Raw genomic sequence first — 20,466 nt, 5'->3', positions numbered from 1 at the left:
ACCCCTTTGGAGCGCTCTGTAAACGCAGATTTTGATCTAGTGTACATGGTGGAACCACAAGGGGCCGTTCAAAGCCATTCGACGAAGTCCGAGTGCGATCCGAAGCAGCAGAGGGTGCTTATGTTTTCTTCAGCCTCTGCAGGGCGTCATGCATTTGTACCATTACAGAGGTTGGTTACTGGTATGTTTGAGCTAATTGTCAAACGTCTTCGTCGTGATTAGATTAGATTAGTACCTGTTCCACAGATCATGAATACGACACTTCGTAATGATGTGGATCGTGTCAGGTTAATAAAAGGTGTGTATACAAAATGTTACATTACACAAAATATTACATCACACATAATATTATAAATTTTTTTGGTGGTGGGTGGGGAAATTACCCACTTACTATATCCAAAAATTCATCTAATGAGTAGAAGGAGTTGCAATTCAGAAATTCATTTAATTTCCTTTTAAATGGTAAACGGCTATCTGCCAGACTTTTGATGCTATTAGGTAAGTGAGCAAAGACTTTTGTGGCAGCCTAACTTACCCCCTTCTGAGCCAAAGTTAGATTTAACCTTGAGTAGTGAAGATCATCCTTTCTCCTAGTTTTGTAGCCATGTACACTGCTATTACTTTTTAATTCGTTCGGATTGTTAATAACAAATTTCATAAGTGAATATATATATTGTGAGGCCACAGTGAAGACCTCCAGCTCTTTAAATAAGTGTCTGCAGGATGGTCTTGGATGAGCTCCAGCAATTATTCTGATTACACGGTACTCTGCAATGAACACTCTTTTACTCAGTAATGAGTTAACGCAGAATACGATGCCATACGAAAGCAAAGAATGAAAATAGGCGTGGTAACCTAATTTACTGAGATGTATATCGCCAAAATTTCCAATGACTCTAATACCATAAGTAGCTGAACTCCAACGTGTCAGCAGATCTTCAGTGTGTTTCTTTCAGGTCAACCCCTGATCAATGCATACACCTAGAAATTTTGAATATTCTACCTTAGCTACCGATTTCTGATCGAAGTCTATATTTATTAATGGTGTCATTCCATTTACTGTGTGGAACTGTATATACTGTGTTTTGTCAAAGTTTAATGAGAGCCCATTTGCAGAGAACCACTTAAAGATTTTCTGAAAAACATAGTTTACAATTTCATCGGTTAATTCTTGTCTGTTGGGTGTGATAGCTATACTTCTATCATCAGCAAAAAGTACCAGCTTTGCATCTTCGTGAATATAGAATGGCAAGTCATTAAAATATATTAAAAACAGCAGAGGATCCAAGACCGTACTTTGCGGCACCCCATTCTTGATTGTTCCCCAGTTTGAGAAATCACCAGTTTTTTGCATATTTTGTTAACTGCTCATTTCAACTTTCTGCACTCTTCCAGTTAGGTATGATTTAAACCATTTGAGCGGTGTCCTATTCATACCACAGTACTTGAGCTTATCTAGAAGTATTCCATGATTTACACAATCCTAAGCCTTTGAGAGGTCACAAAAAATCCCAACGGGAGACTTCCGGTTACTCAGAGCATTTAATCGTTCATTAGTGAAAGCATATATAGCATTTTCCGTTGAAAAACCTTTCTGCAAACCAAACTGACATTTTGTTAAACTTTATTTTTACTAAGGTGTGGAAGACAACTATGGCGTTTCGAGGAAGTAATCCTTTAACTGGGTTACACAGTGTAGATTTCAGTGCTAGCCGTTTGCATATGTTGATTTCGTGTGGAAAGAACAAAAATTTCGTATAAATTGATTTATATTTTCGCCGTATGTTTATTATTTTTCGCCAGTTTTTCATAACACGTAAATAGTAGTGTGTTATCAGTAGATTCATTTCGATTTTATATGGACGAATGTCACAGCTTTTGGAGACTGTTGAGCACACGAATTGCACAGTTTCAGGGGCTTACATCGGGGTGAAGGTGAAGGACCGCGGTCCAGCACGGCTGCAGAAGAAGGAAGAGCGAAGAAGGAAGGAAGCACCATGTGGCGGACCGAGTCCCTGCTGATGGTGCTCGTGGTGCTAGCAGGAGCGGCTGGAGGTGGTCTACGCATAGGTCAGTGGCGCCCACAAACACCAGTTACACGGAGGTCACAAAAGTCATGGGGAAGAGATATGTTGTGAGGTGACAGACTTTGAGGCGGATGTGAAGACCGCAGTTTCTGTAGTAAAAATCGCGGCAAAGTGGCAGTCAGGAGTCAGGCATGTCTTGACAGCAGCAGAATCGTGCTATTTTCAGCACTGACCAACAGATGGCGGTACTGTAAATAAAAAGAGTACGGTCAGTTTGGCGTCCAGCCACGTGACGGGGAAACTCAATGGCCGGCACGCTGCATCATGGCGGCTTTTCTCCGGGCCGCTTTTAGCACGAGCTAAAGTAAATGTATGATGCAGAAATAAATAAAAACTGATCCCTATGGGGCTCAAAGGAGCTTGTAGACTCATTTTAAAGCGGAAAATTAGCCGGTTGTACTCACATAAACGCGCCTGCATTTCCGTTGGTAGTTTTTGAATTATAATAAATCGAATATTTTAATAACTAAGTAAGATTGTGAATTGGACACCTTGGAGACGCTCTAACAAAATTTTACGAACGAAGTGCCAAATGAAAGGTCTGAATGAGGAGTAGTAAGATATCTATGTAACTTTTTTTACACGTTTTAAAAATTCAAATGAGTAGCCAGAATGCTGTTTTCGTGATAAAAAATGCAGAATTTTGATAACAAGCAATATGAACTATAAAGATAGCGGCGTTAGGAAAAAGTAGACAGAAGGAAATGGGTAATACAATAATAATATCAGTTATTTAAGCATTGAAAGTACTTTAAATAATGAAAAGTTCTCTATGAAGAACACATAAATTTTAATAATATGAGAATAAGGTCCCGTACAGAGATTCTGATGATCAATCTGAATTCAGCGGGACATTTCCGTCTGAATAGAAGTGTTACATACATTTAATTGTATCTATATTAAGCGTAAAAGTAAATTTTATGTGCAAACAAACTTGATTTGACTTCAGAGGGCTTTTAAGGGCGGCCATTTGCTGTGGTAGGGGGCAGCCATTCAGTTGAGTTGAGAGGGGAAGCACGTGTCACTGGTAAAAGTCCGTGCACGAACTGGACTTAGAATATTTTCGGACCGCAAAGTCGAGTGGAACTTATGATTTTCAGCAGTTGAGTGCTGCTGGACTTTGAATAATTCTCTGTGGTGCGTTTGTGAGACTTGTGAAAATTTCGTGCGCAAGTTGAACTTAGAATATTTTCGTACCACGAAGTCATGTCGAGCATTAAGTCTGAGCAACCGCTGTGGGACATAGTGATTTCAGCTTGAGGTTGAACTTCGGGTTGTGTTTGGTTTATTATTATTTTTCAAGAAGTATTCTCCGCTCGAAACTTTGTTCATCTTTGAGTTTCAGCTATTTTAAAAGAAACATTAAGTGACTAACAGCTGAATGATTGTAATTAATATTTGAGTGGCGCTGTTGAACCAACTCGGTAAATATCTAAGGTCAAATCAAGAACACTTAACAGTATTTCAGTCAAATCTGTCCTGAACAAGTTAAAATAAACTCCAATTAGTTAAAGCTGTGTTTGTTCACCAAACATTATTCCTCCTTGCTAACATTTGTTTTTATAATCTTGAAATTAATTAAAAATTACTGGGGATAGTGCAGCGGATGTGGCTGGCATCCCTCACACCTAACGTAGCCAATTTAGTAAATAAGCCCAACCAAATTTTACAGAACCCCAAGGGGATGCATGCTAAGTAGCTGGTTGGGTGATAATTGTTTTTTTGTTTGTTCTTTTTTGTTTTTTTTTGTGCAGAAGCACGTGGGCTCTCGAGCCATCTAGTTTTACTAGACTTTGGACTAAAATTATTGTGACCACCCATTGCAACCAGTGTGTTTCTCCTGATCTCGCGCATAGAGAGAAACCGTAGCACATCGCAAATGGTTTTCTCGACCCAGCGAAGGTCGCAAATGTGTATTTCTCGTCCGTAGTAGCTCAGAATGTACATACAAAGATAGCGCTAGGTTCGCGTGCAAGGTATAAAAGAACAGTGAACTGGCAGAGCTGTTATTTTTACTCAAGTGATTCACTTGTGAAAGGTTCCAGCGTGATTATGGCGGAACGACGGGAATCTTTAGACTTAAAACGAGGAATGCCAGTTTGCAGCTAGGCGCTTGGGATGTTCCATTTCGGAAATCGTTAGTGAATTCAATATTCCGAGATACGCATTGTCAAGAGTGTGTGGAGAACACCAAATTTCAGGCATTACCTATCACCACGGACAACACAGTGGCCTACGGCTTTCACTTAATGATCGGGAGCAGCGGTGTTTGCGTAGAGTTGTCAATATTAACAGACAACCAACACTTCTGACATAACAGTAGAAATCAATGTGAGACCTACGACGAACTTATCCGTTAGAACAGTGTGGTGAAATCTGGTGTTAATGGGCTATGAGAACAGGCGACCGACATGAGTGCCATTGCTAACAGCACGACATCGCCTGCACCGCCTCTCCCGGGCTCGTGAATATATCGAATGTACTCAAGATGACAGGAAAACCGTGACCTGGTCAGATAAGTTCAAATGGTTCAAATGGCTCTGAGCAGTATGGGACTCAACATCTGAGGTCATCAGTCCCCGAGAACTTAGAACTACTTAAACCTAACTAACCTAAGGACATCACACACATCGATGCCCGATGCAGGATTCGAACCTGCGACCGTAGCGGTCGCACGGTTCCAGACTGAAGCGCCTAGAACCGCTAGGCCACACCGGCCGGCGGTCAGATATGTCCTCATATCATTTGGTAAGAGCTGATGGTAGGGATAGAGCGTGAGGCAGACCTCACGAAGCCATGGACACGTTAACAAGGCTCTGTGTGAGGTGGTGGTGGCTTTACAATGGCGTGGTCTGTGTTTACATGGGATGGACTGGGTCCTCTGGTCCAATGAACCGATCACTGATCATTTGCAGACATTGATGGACTTCATGTTCCCAAGGTACTATGGAATTTCTATGGATGATAAGACGTCATGTCACTGGGCCACAGACGTTTGCGATTGGTTTGAAGACATTCTGAACAATTCGAGCGAATGATTTTGCCACTCCGATCGTCCAATACGAATCTCATCGAACATTTGTGGGAAATAGTCGGGGTGTCAGTTGGTGCACAAAATCTTGCACCGGCAACACTTTCACAATTATACACGGGCCTAGAGGCAGCACTGTTCAGCATTTCTGCTGGAGTCTTCCAGCGAATTTCTGCGGAATAGGAGATTAGAGATATCCCATAACTTTGGTCACAACCGAGAGAGGTGGCGCAGTGGTAAGCACACTGGACTTGCATTCGGCTGGGTTCAAACCCGAGTTCGGCAGTCCTTATTTACGTTTTCCGTGATATTCTGAAATACCTTCAGGCGAATTCCGGGATGATTCCTTTGAAACGGCACGGCCGATTTTCTTCCCCATCCTTCCGTAATCGGAGACTGTGCTCCATCTCCAATGACCTCTTTGTCGACGGGACGCTGTACATTAATCTTCTCCTCCTCGACTTTCGTCACCTCAGTGAACATATGGTCTACACTGTATTACATCCACTTAACACATTCCCGGTAGCCATGCAAACGGAGCTGTGTACGCAGCCGCGGTGCGGGAAGCTGTATGACGACTTTCACATTCATACATAAAGGGCTGGTGGTGCCCACCATTTACCAGACAGCCGTGGCCCTGTGGACGTGCTAGAAGCTTCCACTGCAGCAGCTGCCTGCCGTGCCACACACAAAGTGCAACATACGAGATGTGATCAAAAAGTAACGGGAATATTTTGATTTCGCGGGATTTATATATCAGATTTCCAAGTTTTTTGCATTGTTGGTACATGTGTTACTGATGTATGTTTTCATTTTCAGCTCTTTTCAATATTTGGTTTATTGTTGACATTCGGAAAGGTTATTCGTGTTTCCAAGCACTCGCCGAATTTTTACTTTCGATAAAAAAAATGGTTCAAATGGATCTGAGCACTATGGGACTTAACAGCTGAGTTCATCAGCTACGGTCGAGGATTCGAATCCTGCCTCAGTCATGGATGTGTGTGATGTCCTTAGGTTAATTAAGTTTAAGTAGTTCTACGTTATAGGGGACTGATGACTTCACAAGTTAAGTCCTATAGTGCTGAGAGCCATTTGAACCATTTTTTTTATCGAAAGTAAAAATTCGGTGAGCACTTGAAAACACGAATAACCATTTCGAATGTCAATAATGAACCAAATATTCAAAAGAGCTGAAAATGAACACATACATCAGTAATGTTGACTGTGGCTTTTGGTGAATCTACTGTCAGTAATACAATTGTTTACGAGTGGTATAAACGTTTCAGAGAGGGTCGAGAAGATGCCCTGGACGCCCTAGCACATCAATTGCCGACGACTATGTGGAAAGAGTAGGGAAAATGGTTCAGAAAATCACCGAGTCACCATCAGAGAGGCTGCTGATGATATCGGCATCTCATTTGTCTCGTGCCTAGACAATTTTTTCGAGTGTTTTGGGCATGAAACGTGTAGCAGCAAAGTTTGTTGAATTTCACATAAAAACCACATCGCGTAGACATAACTCAGGAACTGCAGACTGAAGTCGACAGCGATCTAGAACTTCTAAAGAACGTTGTAATAGGTCAAGAAACAGGGTATACGGGTATGACATCGAAACCAGTGCCTAGTCGTTTAGTGGAAGCTACCTAAAGAGCCAAGACCAAAAAAACTCGACAACTTCAGTCAGATGTAAAGGTTCATCCCATTATTTTCTTTCATTACAATGTGATAGTACATCATGATTACCTTCCTTATGGTCGTAAAGTCAATAAGTAATATTACCTGGAAGTTATGCGCCGTTTGCGCGAAGCAGTCCGAAGAAAATGACTAGAACTGAGGCAAAACCACTCGTGGAAATTCTACCACGGTAAGGCTACCGCTCAGATCTCAAGGGCTGTTCGTGCTTGTTTGGCAAAGAAACAAAAGTGCCCTGGTGTCTCAATCACGGTACTCGTTGGACATGGCCTCTTGCTATATCCTTCTGTTCCCGAGGCTGAAGAGAACCCCGAAAGAACGTCGTTTTGACACCACCGATGAGATAAAAATATAATCACTGAAGGAACTGAACGCCATAACGCAATGTAAGTTCCAGTAGTGCTCCCAAGATTGGAAAAACCGATGGCACAAGTGTTTACATCTGTGGGGATTACTTTGAAGGGGACAAAGTTGATTATGCTAAGTAAATAAAGGTTCTCTAAGAAAAAGTTCCTTTACTTTTTGAACGTACCTCGTATCTTTCCTGGTAACAGCCATAGGCTCGTCCTATGCCTTACTGTGGACGCCAGTTCAAAAAAAATGGTTCATATGCTTCTGAGCACTTAACTTCTAAGGTCATCAGTCCCCTAGAACTTAGAACTACTTCAACCTAACTAACCTAAGGACATCACACACATCCATGCCCGAGGCAGGATTCGAGCCTACGACCGTAGCGGTCGCGCGGTTACAGACTGTTGCGCCTAGAACTGCTCTGACACCCCGGCCGGCTGTGGACGCCAGTGCTGGCTTACAATAACCGTGGGGGAAACCATGAGATTATGAGCTGGTAATTTCTGTATTAAGTTTATATACATGCTTGAAAATTATTCATGGTTGAAACTGGCCTATTGGACGGATAATAAAAAGTATGCATCCTACTTGAACCACGTTTTCATTCTCAATACACATCCAAGAAGTGGACTACAAAAATAAAATTTTAAAACCCTGCATTCCTTCTAAATGGATTGTGCCCCAGGTCTACCAGGCTGCCTTGAGGGGTTGTAAGTTATCCGAAGGGTAAGCGGTTCGTGGTTTGTAACACTCAGTGGAAGGAATCATCTGAGAGTCCTGGTAGGAAGCAGGACTTTATAGAGAGTACTTTTGGTAGTAAGAGGAAGTGGCCGATTAGATGCGTGCATTCGGGTCCTGAAGGTGGTTCTCAGAACGACCTGAATGTTTGATGAAAGTTTCGTGGAGCAGATTTGGAGCTTGCGGCAGCGCCTCGCGAGAGTAGGAGACGAGTCGTGGGGCCTGTGGCTCAGAAGTTACGTTGTAAGAGTTTTCCGTATTACCATGCGGTAATCAGATGACCTTAGCGAATCAGGCTATTTAATTTTTGTTAATGGAGAGGTCGAAACAGTTTGTAAGTACGTCTCCCTTGTGCGGGGACAGAGTCGCTTTCAATCGACAAGGAGAGTGTTGCTTTTCGGTATACCTATTACGTCAGTGCCAAAAGTGTCGCTTGAAACAAACTGGTTAGTTGTTGTTCAGATATTTTTAAGCAAAAAATTTTGAACAAAAAATGATCAATTTATTTCAGGAAGCCCATTTAGCATCGACATAACAAGTGTTCTCAATGTTTCCATCACGTTCGCGTGGCACTTTGCGACTTTGCATTACAACTTGAGTGCTGTTGCTTTGTGAGCGTGTACGGCCTCTGTAGGCGGGGCCTCGTACACCAGAGGGTGGACTCAGTAACTTGCTGGAGGTGCTGTTCAATGGACGACGTCGATTTGACAAGGTTTAATTGAAGCCAATAAATTACATTTGTTCCCGTGAAAATTTGGACGTAGTGTGGTTGTGTGAATTTTAGCTGTTGATTTCGAACCATTTCGTCTGTTGCCGGCAGGAGTGACCGAGCGGTTCTAGGCGCTACAGTCTGTAACCGCGTGACCGCTACGGTCGCAGGTTCGAATCCTGCCTCGGGCATGGATGTGTGTGTGTTGTCCTTAGGTTAGTTAGGTTTAAGTGGTTCTAAGTTATAGGGGACTGATGACCTCAGAAGTCAAGTCCCATTGTGCTCAGAGACATTTGAACAATTTCCTCTGTTGTTGTAGAAATTTACCGGCGGAAATTGCTAGCAGTCATTTGGATGTGGTGCACTGAAATGTTAGGGGTGGCGTTTTTCAGTCCAGTGGTCGGGTCTCAGAATTTTTCTGGAAGTAAACAGATAGGAACAAGGCTGCAACTATTGACTCTGGAGTAGAGAGACGTGTATTCCTGTCTTCCGTGACATTTTTGCCCTTTATATACGCAGCACAAACAAAGACTTTTAGCCGATGCTGCCTTGCATCAGTGCGTTTGTGAAGTTAAAAGAGTGTTCTATGTTTATAGATGAGAAAAGAAAAGAACGGGAGCTGCAAAGGCGGCTATTGCATTCAGGATGTAGTAAACAAAATCGTAGTATGGTATTCATCAACTGAAGATGTATATAAAAGCGGAACGCGTCTTTGCATACGTAAGCCGACATCAAATGTGGCCTACTGCTGTATTTCGTCAAGTAATTGAATCCGCAGCCGCGGAACGCAACCACTATAATCATCGATGAATTAATTATTTAAAAACTAATCTCATATCGTGTTCCTCACAGTATTTGCTCAGATCTTTGTACCCATTTAAAAGTACTGGAAGAATTTCTCAGGATACTTGCGGAGCTCTTTAAATAGGGCGTGAAATAACCATATTTGCTACTTTTCGGTTTAATTCGATGAATTCACTTTATCGTTCTCCTTTGTCTTCATAATCTACGTTAACTAAAATTCGTGCCTGCGTTTGATCATTTTCCATTTCGCTGAGACTGTGTTGAGAGTCAGAAGGAACAATATCAAAAGGAGGGGCGAGTGGAACGGTACTGACTAAATTACTTGCCACTTTGATCTGCTGAGCTAGTTAAGATGATTCTCTTAAATCATAATAAATTTGAAATGTTTTGGTGAAAGCCAGAACAGGTCCTACTGTAGCTGACCAACATATCCAAACAGAATACTCTCACCTCACAGTTTATAACGATTCAGTAGTAGGAGTTAAAGTAGTGTCGCAGATAATCAGTATGCCGATGCCCAGACAGGATGCAATTGAACAATCCTAATCAGAATTATCTCAAAACGCCAAGCCGCATTAGTCTGATTCGGTTTGTTGCAAGATGCTTCAATGCTGAGTTAACATATCTACATAAAATTACTATACATTTCAGCTTGACATTACATTGATGTGAGGTTGTTTAGTGATCAAAAAATATAGTAAAAATACACTCGTTGCAAGCAGCTGCTAGATAAATATGGAATCACCGAGGTGTTGTGCTGCTATTCGGACATGCTGTAGGAAAAGTGTGGAATGTGCTTTCATGACGATGGGTCAGTTTTCACTTACTTAACTCGTAGTTGTCAGTTTAAGATTTACCAATCTTCATTTACATTTTACACAGCGAACACTTTCTCCAGATTTACAAGGTCTATGCCGAATTCGTTGATGAAGGAGCTGAGCCACAGAATTAAATTTCCTGTCGAACGGTGACACTTATTTTGACTCAGTTTCTTATTCATTTATTAACTTTCTGTTTCAAATGACATGAGGGAAAGCTGCAGTGATTATATAGTGAGCGACGTGTTGCATTGGTTATTTAATGGTCTTCTATTTGAGAGGATCTGGTTCAAATCGCGTCCCGGTCATTCAGATTTACGTTTTCCGTTGTTTCCCTAAATTTCTCAATAAAAAGTAGGAGAGGACATGACTGATGTCCTTCCCTAGCCTTCCCAAAACCTACGCTGAGCATCAGTTCCAACGACCTCGTCGCTGACGATATTTTGGGTCCTAATCTTCCTTCTTTTGGCCGTACCCCTGTACAATGATTGTGAAGCGTGTAACCGAAACTACTTCTCACATCTAGTTACACCGGGCGCATCACTTGTCAGTAGATGCAGGCGACACCATCGTATTGCTCAAAGGTGAGTTCCGGAGATACGTGGAAACATGTTGGCATTCGTTCAACGTTTCAAAAACATGAAAAATGTCATATGGTTCACGCTCAAAATTAAAAAAAACTACTATTCTTGTAAATTGTCTGTAAATAAAACCAAAATATTACTGAAAATTGTTCTAACAATGTTGATGAACATGGTAGCAGTTCGCCTCGTGTTTGTATTTGGTGGTGTAAGCGTACGGTGCCTTGTTATACAAGCTGATTCAAAGAGAAAGAAAAGATTTCAGCTGTTTATTACAGAAAAACTCTGAAAAATAGAAACACCCTGTGCGTGTCACTGGGTAGAAGGAAGTTCAAAGTCTTCCACAGACAATATACCGTACTCTCAACATCGGCACCATCGAAACAGTGGTCCATTTCATTCCACATACGAATGGAGAGGTCCGTGTTTAGCGAATCAGCAGCTTGAACAATTCGATTCCTCAGTTCTTGAAGTGTAGCTGCCATGTGCGGAACAGACACTCTGTCTTTTATGTACCCCCACAGAAAAAAAATCGTCAGGTGTGAAACTCAAAACACTTTCAGTTTCGGTGAGCCTGTTTCACGTTAGATGGCGATGCTAGGATATTTCTTTTACCCCCAAATTCTTACATGAAATCGGTTTATATTGCCCGATAGAAGGAACGTCGATTCGTCCATAAAGATGAGTCGACGGAATAACTGCCGAATCCTGGAGAACTGAAATGCAGAATTCGTACCTCCTCTTATAGTCGTTGGAACGCTGTTGCTGCAGTAAAAGCAACTTGTAAGTCTTCATATGCAGGCGTCGGTTCAGACGACGCCAAACCGTTGTTCCCGGAAGCTGAAGCTTCTTGGCTGCCCGTCCTGTGTGCATCCGAGGCCCCGTGTGAACGCATCTCGAATGCGCTCGACATATTCATCAGAAGTGTGTAACCGACCAGTGCTCGTCCCACTGCATATGCGACCTTGTACCAAGAATTTATTGTATGTCAATCACAAATCTACATCCGAAAAGTCCAACAAACAAAATAGTTTCTCTTGTGGTGTAGTCGCCATGTTGCAAAAAACAAACAACAGGGCAGCCGTGGTAAAATTTGTTGTACCCTCTATTCACTGACATGCGCAATGTGTTTCTGTCGTTTACAGTTTGTAATAAACAACTGAAATCTGTTTTTCCATTTCGAATCACCCGATATTTAGCGCCGATGTTAAAGGTACGAAAGAAAGATAATTGCTCGTCAGCCTTCACATGGTCTAGTCGTTTGCCACCGTATGACATATTTCTGACTGTCTAATCACAGAAAGTGTGACAGTGTCGCGATAATAAATCTTTTATCAAAGTAGTTCGTTTTCATGCTATTACCACAAAGAAGGGCCCTACATTACTTTCATACACATTGCGACGGAAGGAGAAATTGTTATGCAGGGAAAGGGCGCTCTGATTTAGAAACGTTTCTCTAAACTTGTTATTTGCTAATTAATGTATTTTTTAAGAAACACAGTTTGAATTCAGATTTATGTAATAAGACTCCTTACAGTAAAGAAAAAGATTTTGACATACCATTTTAAGAGGAAGGGCGACAAAAACTTTTTAGTTGTAAAGAAGACGTTTCATTACAGAAGAAGACCATCATATTAAGGAAGAAGCATACTTCAATATCACAGAGCACGAAACCACCTTTGTAATAGGAAAACCAGTCACAGGGAAGGAAAGCCGGGCCGAACCGGCGATCATCGGGTAGAGAAAGGAAGTCTATAAGGGAAAGTTGGAGGCGAAAGAAAAGTAAGAGAGATAACAAAGCTGGGTAAAGGCAACACCACAAACCTCAAGATCCAGGGATGCAGTCTTAAACGATCTAATCATTTTTTCCTGTTTTTTTTTTTTTTTTGGAGCTACAGTTTTATTTTGTTCCAATACGGTTTTTATTACCCTGTGCTACAGGGAACATTGCACCAGAAAATAACGGTTTGTGTGACCAGCGTGCTGACTGAATGAAGTTTTTCGGAAACACACACTACAAAAATACCGATACAAACAACCCTGCATGTAATAATGTCATAAGAAAGAAGCTGCAAGCTGGTACCATGAAAGTTTTTCAATATTAATAGTTTTCGCATTAAAAACCTTCGCACAGTAGACTCTTGAGCACTTACTTGTACTCTGTTCATGAAGTGTGTTTCTGTTTCCCACATGTTATTCGTGGTGTTATTTAATTTCTGTGATATCTAATTGATAATTGCAATTTCCTAGCCTGCGTAGTGGCTGCAATATCGGTCACTGCAGCCAAAGAAAGTGAAAATTGCTTCGGAAAAGAACTCTGCGAGCCTGGTAGGATCATTCTGGCAGAGAGCTGCAGGCCACGTGCTGCAGGGACGTAAGCTCCCAGGCGCACGGCTGACAGTTATATGAATGTTTGTCACCGGTAGGCAAGTACAAAGTGCGTCACAGTCCTACGTCTTCCCCTCACACTGCAGACCGAGGCACTCCAGAGAGCTGCTTTGTGCTTTCCAATCAAGGAGCTCTACTTATTCTAGTTTTCCTGTAGTGCTCGCCTTAATATTGTTTCATCAGCTGATTCCTTTTCTCTTTTTAGATTTCAGAATGTAACTCTTCATAATCCTTTCTAATCTCTTAGATTTATTTTTCTTTCTGCTATCTGCAGTTAAACTGGACAACAATCATTCTGCGTGACTCTACTTCAAAATTTTCCGGTTTAATTTCTTCTATTTACTTCACTACAAGAAGTTCCAAAATTCCAATCTAAAACGTATTCTCCGCTAACTGCCACTGGTGGTGAGCCCTGCATTCTCCTTTATGCCCCTGAAAGCTTTGCTGGCGGGAGCGTGTAAACTCCTGGTAGAGTCACTTTTAGCCAGGCACGCCAAGTGGTAGGATCCAGGACAACTGCAGCCGGTAATGAAGGGCAAGGAAATCAGGTGAGGTGAAACCAGTCCTGGGAGAAGGAACTCAAAAAGAAACGGGAATAGGGATGATAAGTTAGACGCATTTAAGATAACTCCAAGCTCCTCTAATCGCTGGAAACCTCGAAACACTATTCCTGTTCCCTAGGTTTTGCTCGGTTTGGTATGTCTCGTTCACCAAAATGAACAAAAGATAAGCCCTCACACATTAAATTCCAATAGGAACAGATGAATTGAGGAAAGAAAAATGATTTAGCATGGATGGATGAATGACCTGAGTAAGTTGGTTAGGAGAGGCTTGAGCCGGAAAGCAAATTAATTATATCATAAGCATGCCAAAATGAAAATAGCATGAAAATAATTTCAAAGAAAAAACAGAAATTAAAAGGATATAAAGAGCTGAAAAATTGTCATGTTTTATAGTGAAGTAACCAGGGAAAATCGTCCTTTATCTGGAATAGCTATTTAACAGAAAAATAAATAGTGTCAAATAAGGGGCTATCAAAAGGTTTCCGTCTGAGGGCGTTGCTGCAGGGCATATGCAACGCAGTGCGACTCCGATGCGGTTATACGCTGAAGAACCAAAGAAACTGGTGCACCTGCCTAATATCGCGTAGGGCTCCCGCGAACACGCAGGAGTGCCGCAACACAACGTGGCCTGGACTCGATTTATGTCTGAAGTAGTATTGGAGTGAGCTGATGCAGTGAATCGTACAGAGTTGTCCATAAATCCGTAAGAGTACGAGGGTGTGGACATCTCTTCTGAAGAGCATGTTGCAAGGCTCCCAGATACGCTCAATAGTGTTCATTTATGGGGAATTTGGTGGCCAGCGGAAGTGTTTAAACTCAGAAGAGTGTTACCGGAGCTACTCTGTAGCAATTCTGGACGTGTGGGGTGTCGCGTTGCCCTGCTGGAATTGCCCAAGTGCGTCGGAATACACACGCCCCGCACCATTACAGAGCCTCCACCAGCTTGAACAGTCCCCTGCTGACATGCAGGGTCCATGGCTTCACGAGGTTGTCTCCATACCCGTACACGTCCATCTGCTCGATACAATTTGTAACGAGACTCTTCCAATCAGGAAACATGTTCCCAATCATCAACAGTCAAATGTCGATGTTGATGGGCCCAGGATAAGGCGTAAATCTTCATGTTGTGCAGTCATCCAGTGAACAGAAGTGGGCGCCGGAAGCCCACATTGACGCTGTTTCGTTGAATGGTTCGCACGCTGACACTGGTTGACGGCCCAGCACTGGAATCCGCAGCAGTTTGCGAAAGGGTTGCACTTCTATCACGTTGAACGATTCTCTTTAGTCGTGGTTAATCCCGTTGCTGCAGGATATTTTTCCGGCAGCAGCGATGGCGGAGAATTAATGTTTTACCGGATTCTTGATATTCGCGGCACGCTCGTGAAATGGTGGTACGGGAAAGTGCCCACTTCATCGCTAACTCGTAGATGCTGTGTCCCACCGCTTGTGCGCCGACTATAATACCATGTTCAAACTCACTTAAATCTTGATAACCTGCCATTGTAGCAGCAGTAACCGATCAACAACTGCGCCGGACACTTATGGTCTTATATAGGCGTCGCCGATCGCAGCCCCGTATTTCGCCTGTTTAAGTGTCTCTGTATTTGAACACGCATGCCTATACTACTTTCTTTGGCGCTTCAGTGTAGAAGCATAAACTGTTGTGGTTGGCAGGAGAGCCAACACCGTGTTACTAGAGGAGGCCGAAAGGCACGCGATTTAGCTCACGCAGGCTGGCGTGAGGTCTGGAACAGGACAAGGAAATTAGAATTTAGAAACAACGGACGTATCTGGTGGAATACTTAACTTTAATCCATCAAGGATGAACGTCGGTCTTGACGGTACATGATTTACAATATCAATAGTAACTAATAATGGCGCCTTGCTAGGTAGTAGCAAATGACGTAGCTGAAGGCTATGCTAAACTATCTTCTCGGCAAATGAGAACGTAAGTAGGCAGTGAACCAATTTCTAGCAAAGTCGGCTGTACAACTGGGGCGAGTGCTAGGAAGTCTCTCTAGACCTGCCGTGCGGCGGCGCTCGGTCTGCAATCACTGATAGTGGCGACACGCGGGTCCGACGTATACTACCCGACCGCGGCCCATTTAAAGGCTACCACCTAGCAAGTGTGGTGTCTGGCGGTGACACCACATAAACTTGTAGGCTAAGGATTAGTACGGCATTCGTACGACATGCGTGCGATAAATGCGGAAACGTGAACTGTGGCAGCGTAATTACCAATTGCGCCCAGACAGGAATAAAATGATGTTATTCTTTTCTTGCCTGCCGAAGAACAAACTCTGGTGGACATCCATCGCAGAATGTGTAAGGGGTAGAATGTCTGTCGAAAACGACCGTTGCGATACGGTACGCCAATGGGTGCTGCTGCTTCATTATAACGCACGTCCCAACATCGCAAATGTCGTAACGCAGAACTTACGCCAACACAAGTATGGAGACACAAGCAACCGCCATATAGTCCACATCTCTCCCCATGCGATTATTATGCCAGCTATCCCTTACAAAAGGCCGTGAAGGGTCGACGAACCCTATCGGGCGAGGAAGTGCAGCAGGCAGTTACAGAGTCCTTCACGCTTCAAACTGATGCGTCGATCAGATGATTGCCTCAATGCTCACGGCAATTTTGCCTGATTGGCATTTAGATTCTGAACTGTACGGCATTCGAGAGCAAATTTTTTGATTGCTCCTTACTGAATACAAGGCTACAACTCTATGTATCAGCGGATAACTAATTCTAGCGATATAATCACTGTGTGTTATTTAACAATTCTGGCAATTTTCTCCTTACAGAAGGTGAGGAAATAAGACAGCAACGAATATTGTGAACCTTTTCATTATTTTGATGCAAAAAACAATTATTGGATCACTGAAAAGAAGACAGAAAGTCTAAGATTTTACATACTGTAGATGGCAATATCACTACAGACAGAAACCTTCCGCATTATTTGCAAAGGAATTTATGTTAAACGATTAAAAAATACAGAACATGTAAGTCGTTATACCTTCGATGGCGGCCATTGTGAGGACGTCCGGTGTGCGAAAAGGATTCCTGTAATGATTTCCTGAGAGTTGTGCGTTATCGTCTTTAACGACGAACCCGTCCCCCATAAACTGACTACACTGGTGGGCATTAAACTGGAGGTCCATGGCTCGGTACTGCGTAGCCCTCACTTTACACTCGATAATTATGAGATGCGTCTGGACAGCTGCTCGAAACATGGCTCACCTACTTCCGACTTGGATCCATTCGACTACATGCCTGAGACGTGATTTGGTGCCTGGCAGTCCTTACACTGTTCCACTATGATCATCTGGGGTCAGACAAATCCTGAACTCGCCAGTGAAGAGAACCCCATGCCACGACCTATATTCCATTCCAGGTGTTCCACTGCTAACCTTCTTCGCTGGGAGATTTGTACCTTCCTTGGTAATGGGCGCCTAGAGATCAAACTGAACTAATGGTTCAAATGGCTCTGAGCACTATGGGACTCAACATCTGAGGTCATCAGTCCCCTAGAACTTAGAACTACTTAAACCCAACTAACCTAAGTACATCACACACATCCATGCCCGAGGCAGGATTCGAACCTGCGACCGTAGCGGTTCCGCGGTTCCAGACTGCAGCTCCTAGAACTGCTCGACCACCCCGGCCGGCTCAAATTGATCAGGTGTAGACTGTTACGTACTGTCTGTGTCGGCACAACAGTTTTAGTTGCCTCTAAAAATGGCATCGCGGAGTTCCGTTAAATTCTACCCGGGGTACCTAGGAGCTATAATTTCTATACAGTGGGCATCAACAGGAGCTGATGATTGTGGACCACCTTGAGGTAAATCACAAATTGTTTTTTGCCTCAAAATAGCTGTTGAAAGACGCCGCCTTGGTGTACGTTAATTCGCCGAGACACTACCCATCTGACAATTCTTGTGGCCTTAAAGTACAGAATCTACTGTTTTTTACAATAGACAATTTGTTCTCGAAGCACCTTCGCAACACTTGCGTTTTGTTTGAACCTACCGGTAACAAATTTTGCAGCCCGCCTTTGAACTGCTTCGATGTTTTCCTTTAATCGGAGCTGCTATGTATACCAAACACTCGAACAGTACTCAAGAACAGGTTGCACAACCGTCTCCTATATGCGGTTTCCTTTATAGATGAATCATACTTCCCCAAAAATCTTCCAATAAACGGACGTCGACCATCCGCCCCCCCCCCCCCCCCCCCTACTATAATTTTCAATGTTCGTTGCATTTCATATCGTTTTGCAACGTTATACCCAGATATTTAAACGACGTGACTGTGTCAAGCAGGATACTGCTTATGCTGTAGCCTTGAATTTCTTATTCATCCACATTGACTAACATTTTCCTACACTGAAAACTACCTGTCATGCATCACACCAACTAGAAATTTTGTCTAAGTTATCAACTGCGACACCAGCATTATCAGCGAACAACAGTAGACTGCTGCCCGCCCTCTCCGCTAGATCACTTATGTGCATAGAAAAACAGCGGTCCTATCACGTTTCCCTGGCGCACTCCTGACGACATCGTTGTACCTGTAATTGTATTGTGTTTCCTAAGTACAGAAAGCAGATGGCAGTTATAAGAGTCGAGGGACATGAAAGGGAAGCCGTGGTTGGGAAGGGAGTGACACAGGGTTGTAGCCTCTCCCGGATGCTATTCAATCTGTGTATTTAGCAAGCAATAAAGGAAACGAAAGAAAAATAAAATTCGGAGTAGGTATTAAAATCCATGGAGAAGAAATAAAAACTTTGAGGTTCGCCGATGACATTGTAATTCTGTCAGAGACAGCAAAGGATTTGGAAGAGCAGTTGAATGGAATGGACAGCGTCTTGAAAGGAGGATATAAGATGAACATCAACAAAAGCAAAACGAGGATAATGGAATGTAGTCGAATGAAATCGGGTGATGCTGAGGGAATTAGATTAGGAAATGAGACACTTGAAGTAGTGAAGGAGTTTTGCTATTTGGGGAGCAAAATAACTTATGATGGTCGAAGTAGAGAGGATATAAAATGTAGACTGGCAATGGCAAGGAAAGTGTTTCTGAAGAAGAGAAATTTGTTAACATCGAGTATTGATTTAAGCGTCAGGAAGTCGTTTCTGGAAGTATTTGCATGGAGTGTAGCCATGTATGGAAGTGAAACATGGACGATAACAAGTTTGTACATGAAGATAATAGAAGCTTTCTAAATGTGGTGCTACTGAAGAATGCTGAAGATTAGATGGGTAGATCACATAACTAATGAGGAGGTATTGAATATATTGGGGAGAAGAGAAGTTTGTGGCACACCTTGACTAGAAGAAGGGAACGGTTGGTAGGACAAATTCTGAGGCATCAAGGGATCACAAATTTAGCATTGGAGGGCAGTGTGGAGGGTAAAAATCGTAGAGGGAGACCAAGAGATAAATACACTAAACAGATTCAGAAGGGTGTAGGTTGTAGTAGGTACTGGGAGATGTAGAACACTGCACAGGGTAGAGTAGCATGGAGAGCTGCATTAAACTAGTCTCAGAACTGAAGACCACAACAACAACAACAAGGGGGAGATTGAGTACCAGCCGAGCACTTGCGCAGATGGACGTCGGAAAAGGGCTCTGAAAAACCAAGAGTCGACAATCGTCCTCGCAAACTCTCTCTGTATCCGGCTCTCGTCCCTGTCCGGCAAGTTAGCACACTTTGCGTTAAGCTGTACGAGTAGGACAGGTACAAAGAAGTCTGTATTTAGCAATTCTTATAAACAGTCGACTTTTTGCATCCTTTTCTATTTACATCCTCTTCGTGCTTCGCTCCTCTCTTAAGCAAGTTCCATTTTGTGTACGTGCCTGAGTTGCATTTTCTCAGTGTGCCTTCAGCGCCGTAAATCACCTGCAACGTACAAAGGATGAAAAAGTGCCTGGCCACTATATACTTTTCGTATCGCTACCATCGGGCAGAGTTGGCTAAATGTGAGGTGGCCGCCTACCAGCGCTATTTTCTCCCTCGAAACGTAAATCGGTATGATGAATAAATCGGCCTTCCCTTGTGCACGCCTGCCAGGCACGCTTGGCCAGCGAGCCAGCAGCCGCCACAAGCGATTAACGGCGTTCTCTAGCTGGCGCCACGGCGGCCCAGCCTCTGCGTCTCGCGGTGCACATTGTGTGTACACACGACAGGTCCCAGAATCCATCTGCGCAGCCGAGACCGCTGACGCACGCTGGCACCGCGGCATCTGTGCAGAAGACAGTTCTTCGGGCCACTGATTACCCAAGACATTTCCACCACCAGAATCGTCACACATATCCAGTATGCTGGTCCAAACCGCAGGATTGTCTACGGACTCTCATGGAGTGTGCATATGTGACAACGTTGGTGGAAGGTTATTTGTCAATATTGGTGAAAGATCGGATAGCGGTGCTCGAGAGGCGTGTGTCAAAACAGGTTTCTCCCTGCTGCTTCTCAACATAAAGACGATACTGCATACCACAAGCATCTATGACCGTCACCTACAATAAACAGTTCCATTTCAGACACAAACCTCACCCTGCCACGCTCACTCTGATGCACTCCTTTTTTTTTTTTTTTTTTTTTTTTTTTTTAAAGAGAAGATTACAATTTCAGAAAATTTTAATGATTTATTCAAGAGAAAGAGCTCCACAAACTCAGCAAGTCAACAATGCGAT

The 20,466-nt window shown here is 43.1% G+C and overlaps 1 protein-coding gene across 1 annotated transcript in view; it reads left to right on the top strand.

Annotated features, from left to right (window-relative positions):
- Positions 1-20,466, top strand: part of LOC126324336 (glutamate receptor ionotropic, kainate 2-like) — a 219,385-nt gene that overhangs the window by 12,856 nt on the left and 186,063 nt on the right. Inside the window, exon 2 of the mRNA XM_049994950.1 lies at positions 1,910-2,070. Coding sequence (XP_049850907.1) covers positions 1,998-2,070 — 73 coding nt within the window. The 5' untranslated portion in view covers positions 1,910-1,997. The remainder of the gene's footprint in view (positions 1-1,909; positions 2,071-20,466) is intronic.

The sequence above is a fragment of the Schistocerca gregaria genome, chromosome 2 (assembly GCF_023897955.1).
Source record: "Schistocerca gregaria isolate iqSchGreg1 chromosome 2, iqSchGreg1.2, whole genome shotgun sequence".
In the NCBI taxonomy this organism is placed as follows: Eukaryota; Metazoa; Arthropoda; class Insecta; order Orthoptera; family Acrididae; genus Schistocerca; species Schistocerca gregaria.
This window is presented reverse-complemented; position numbering and strand designations above follow the sequence as displayed.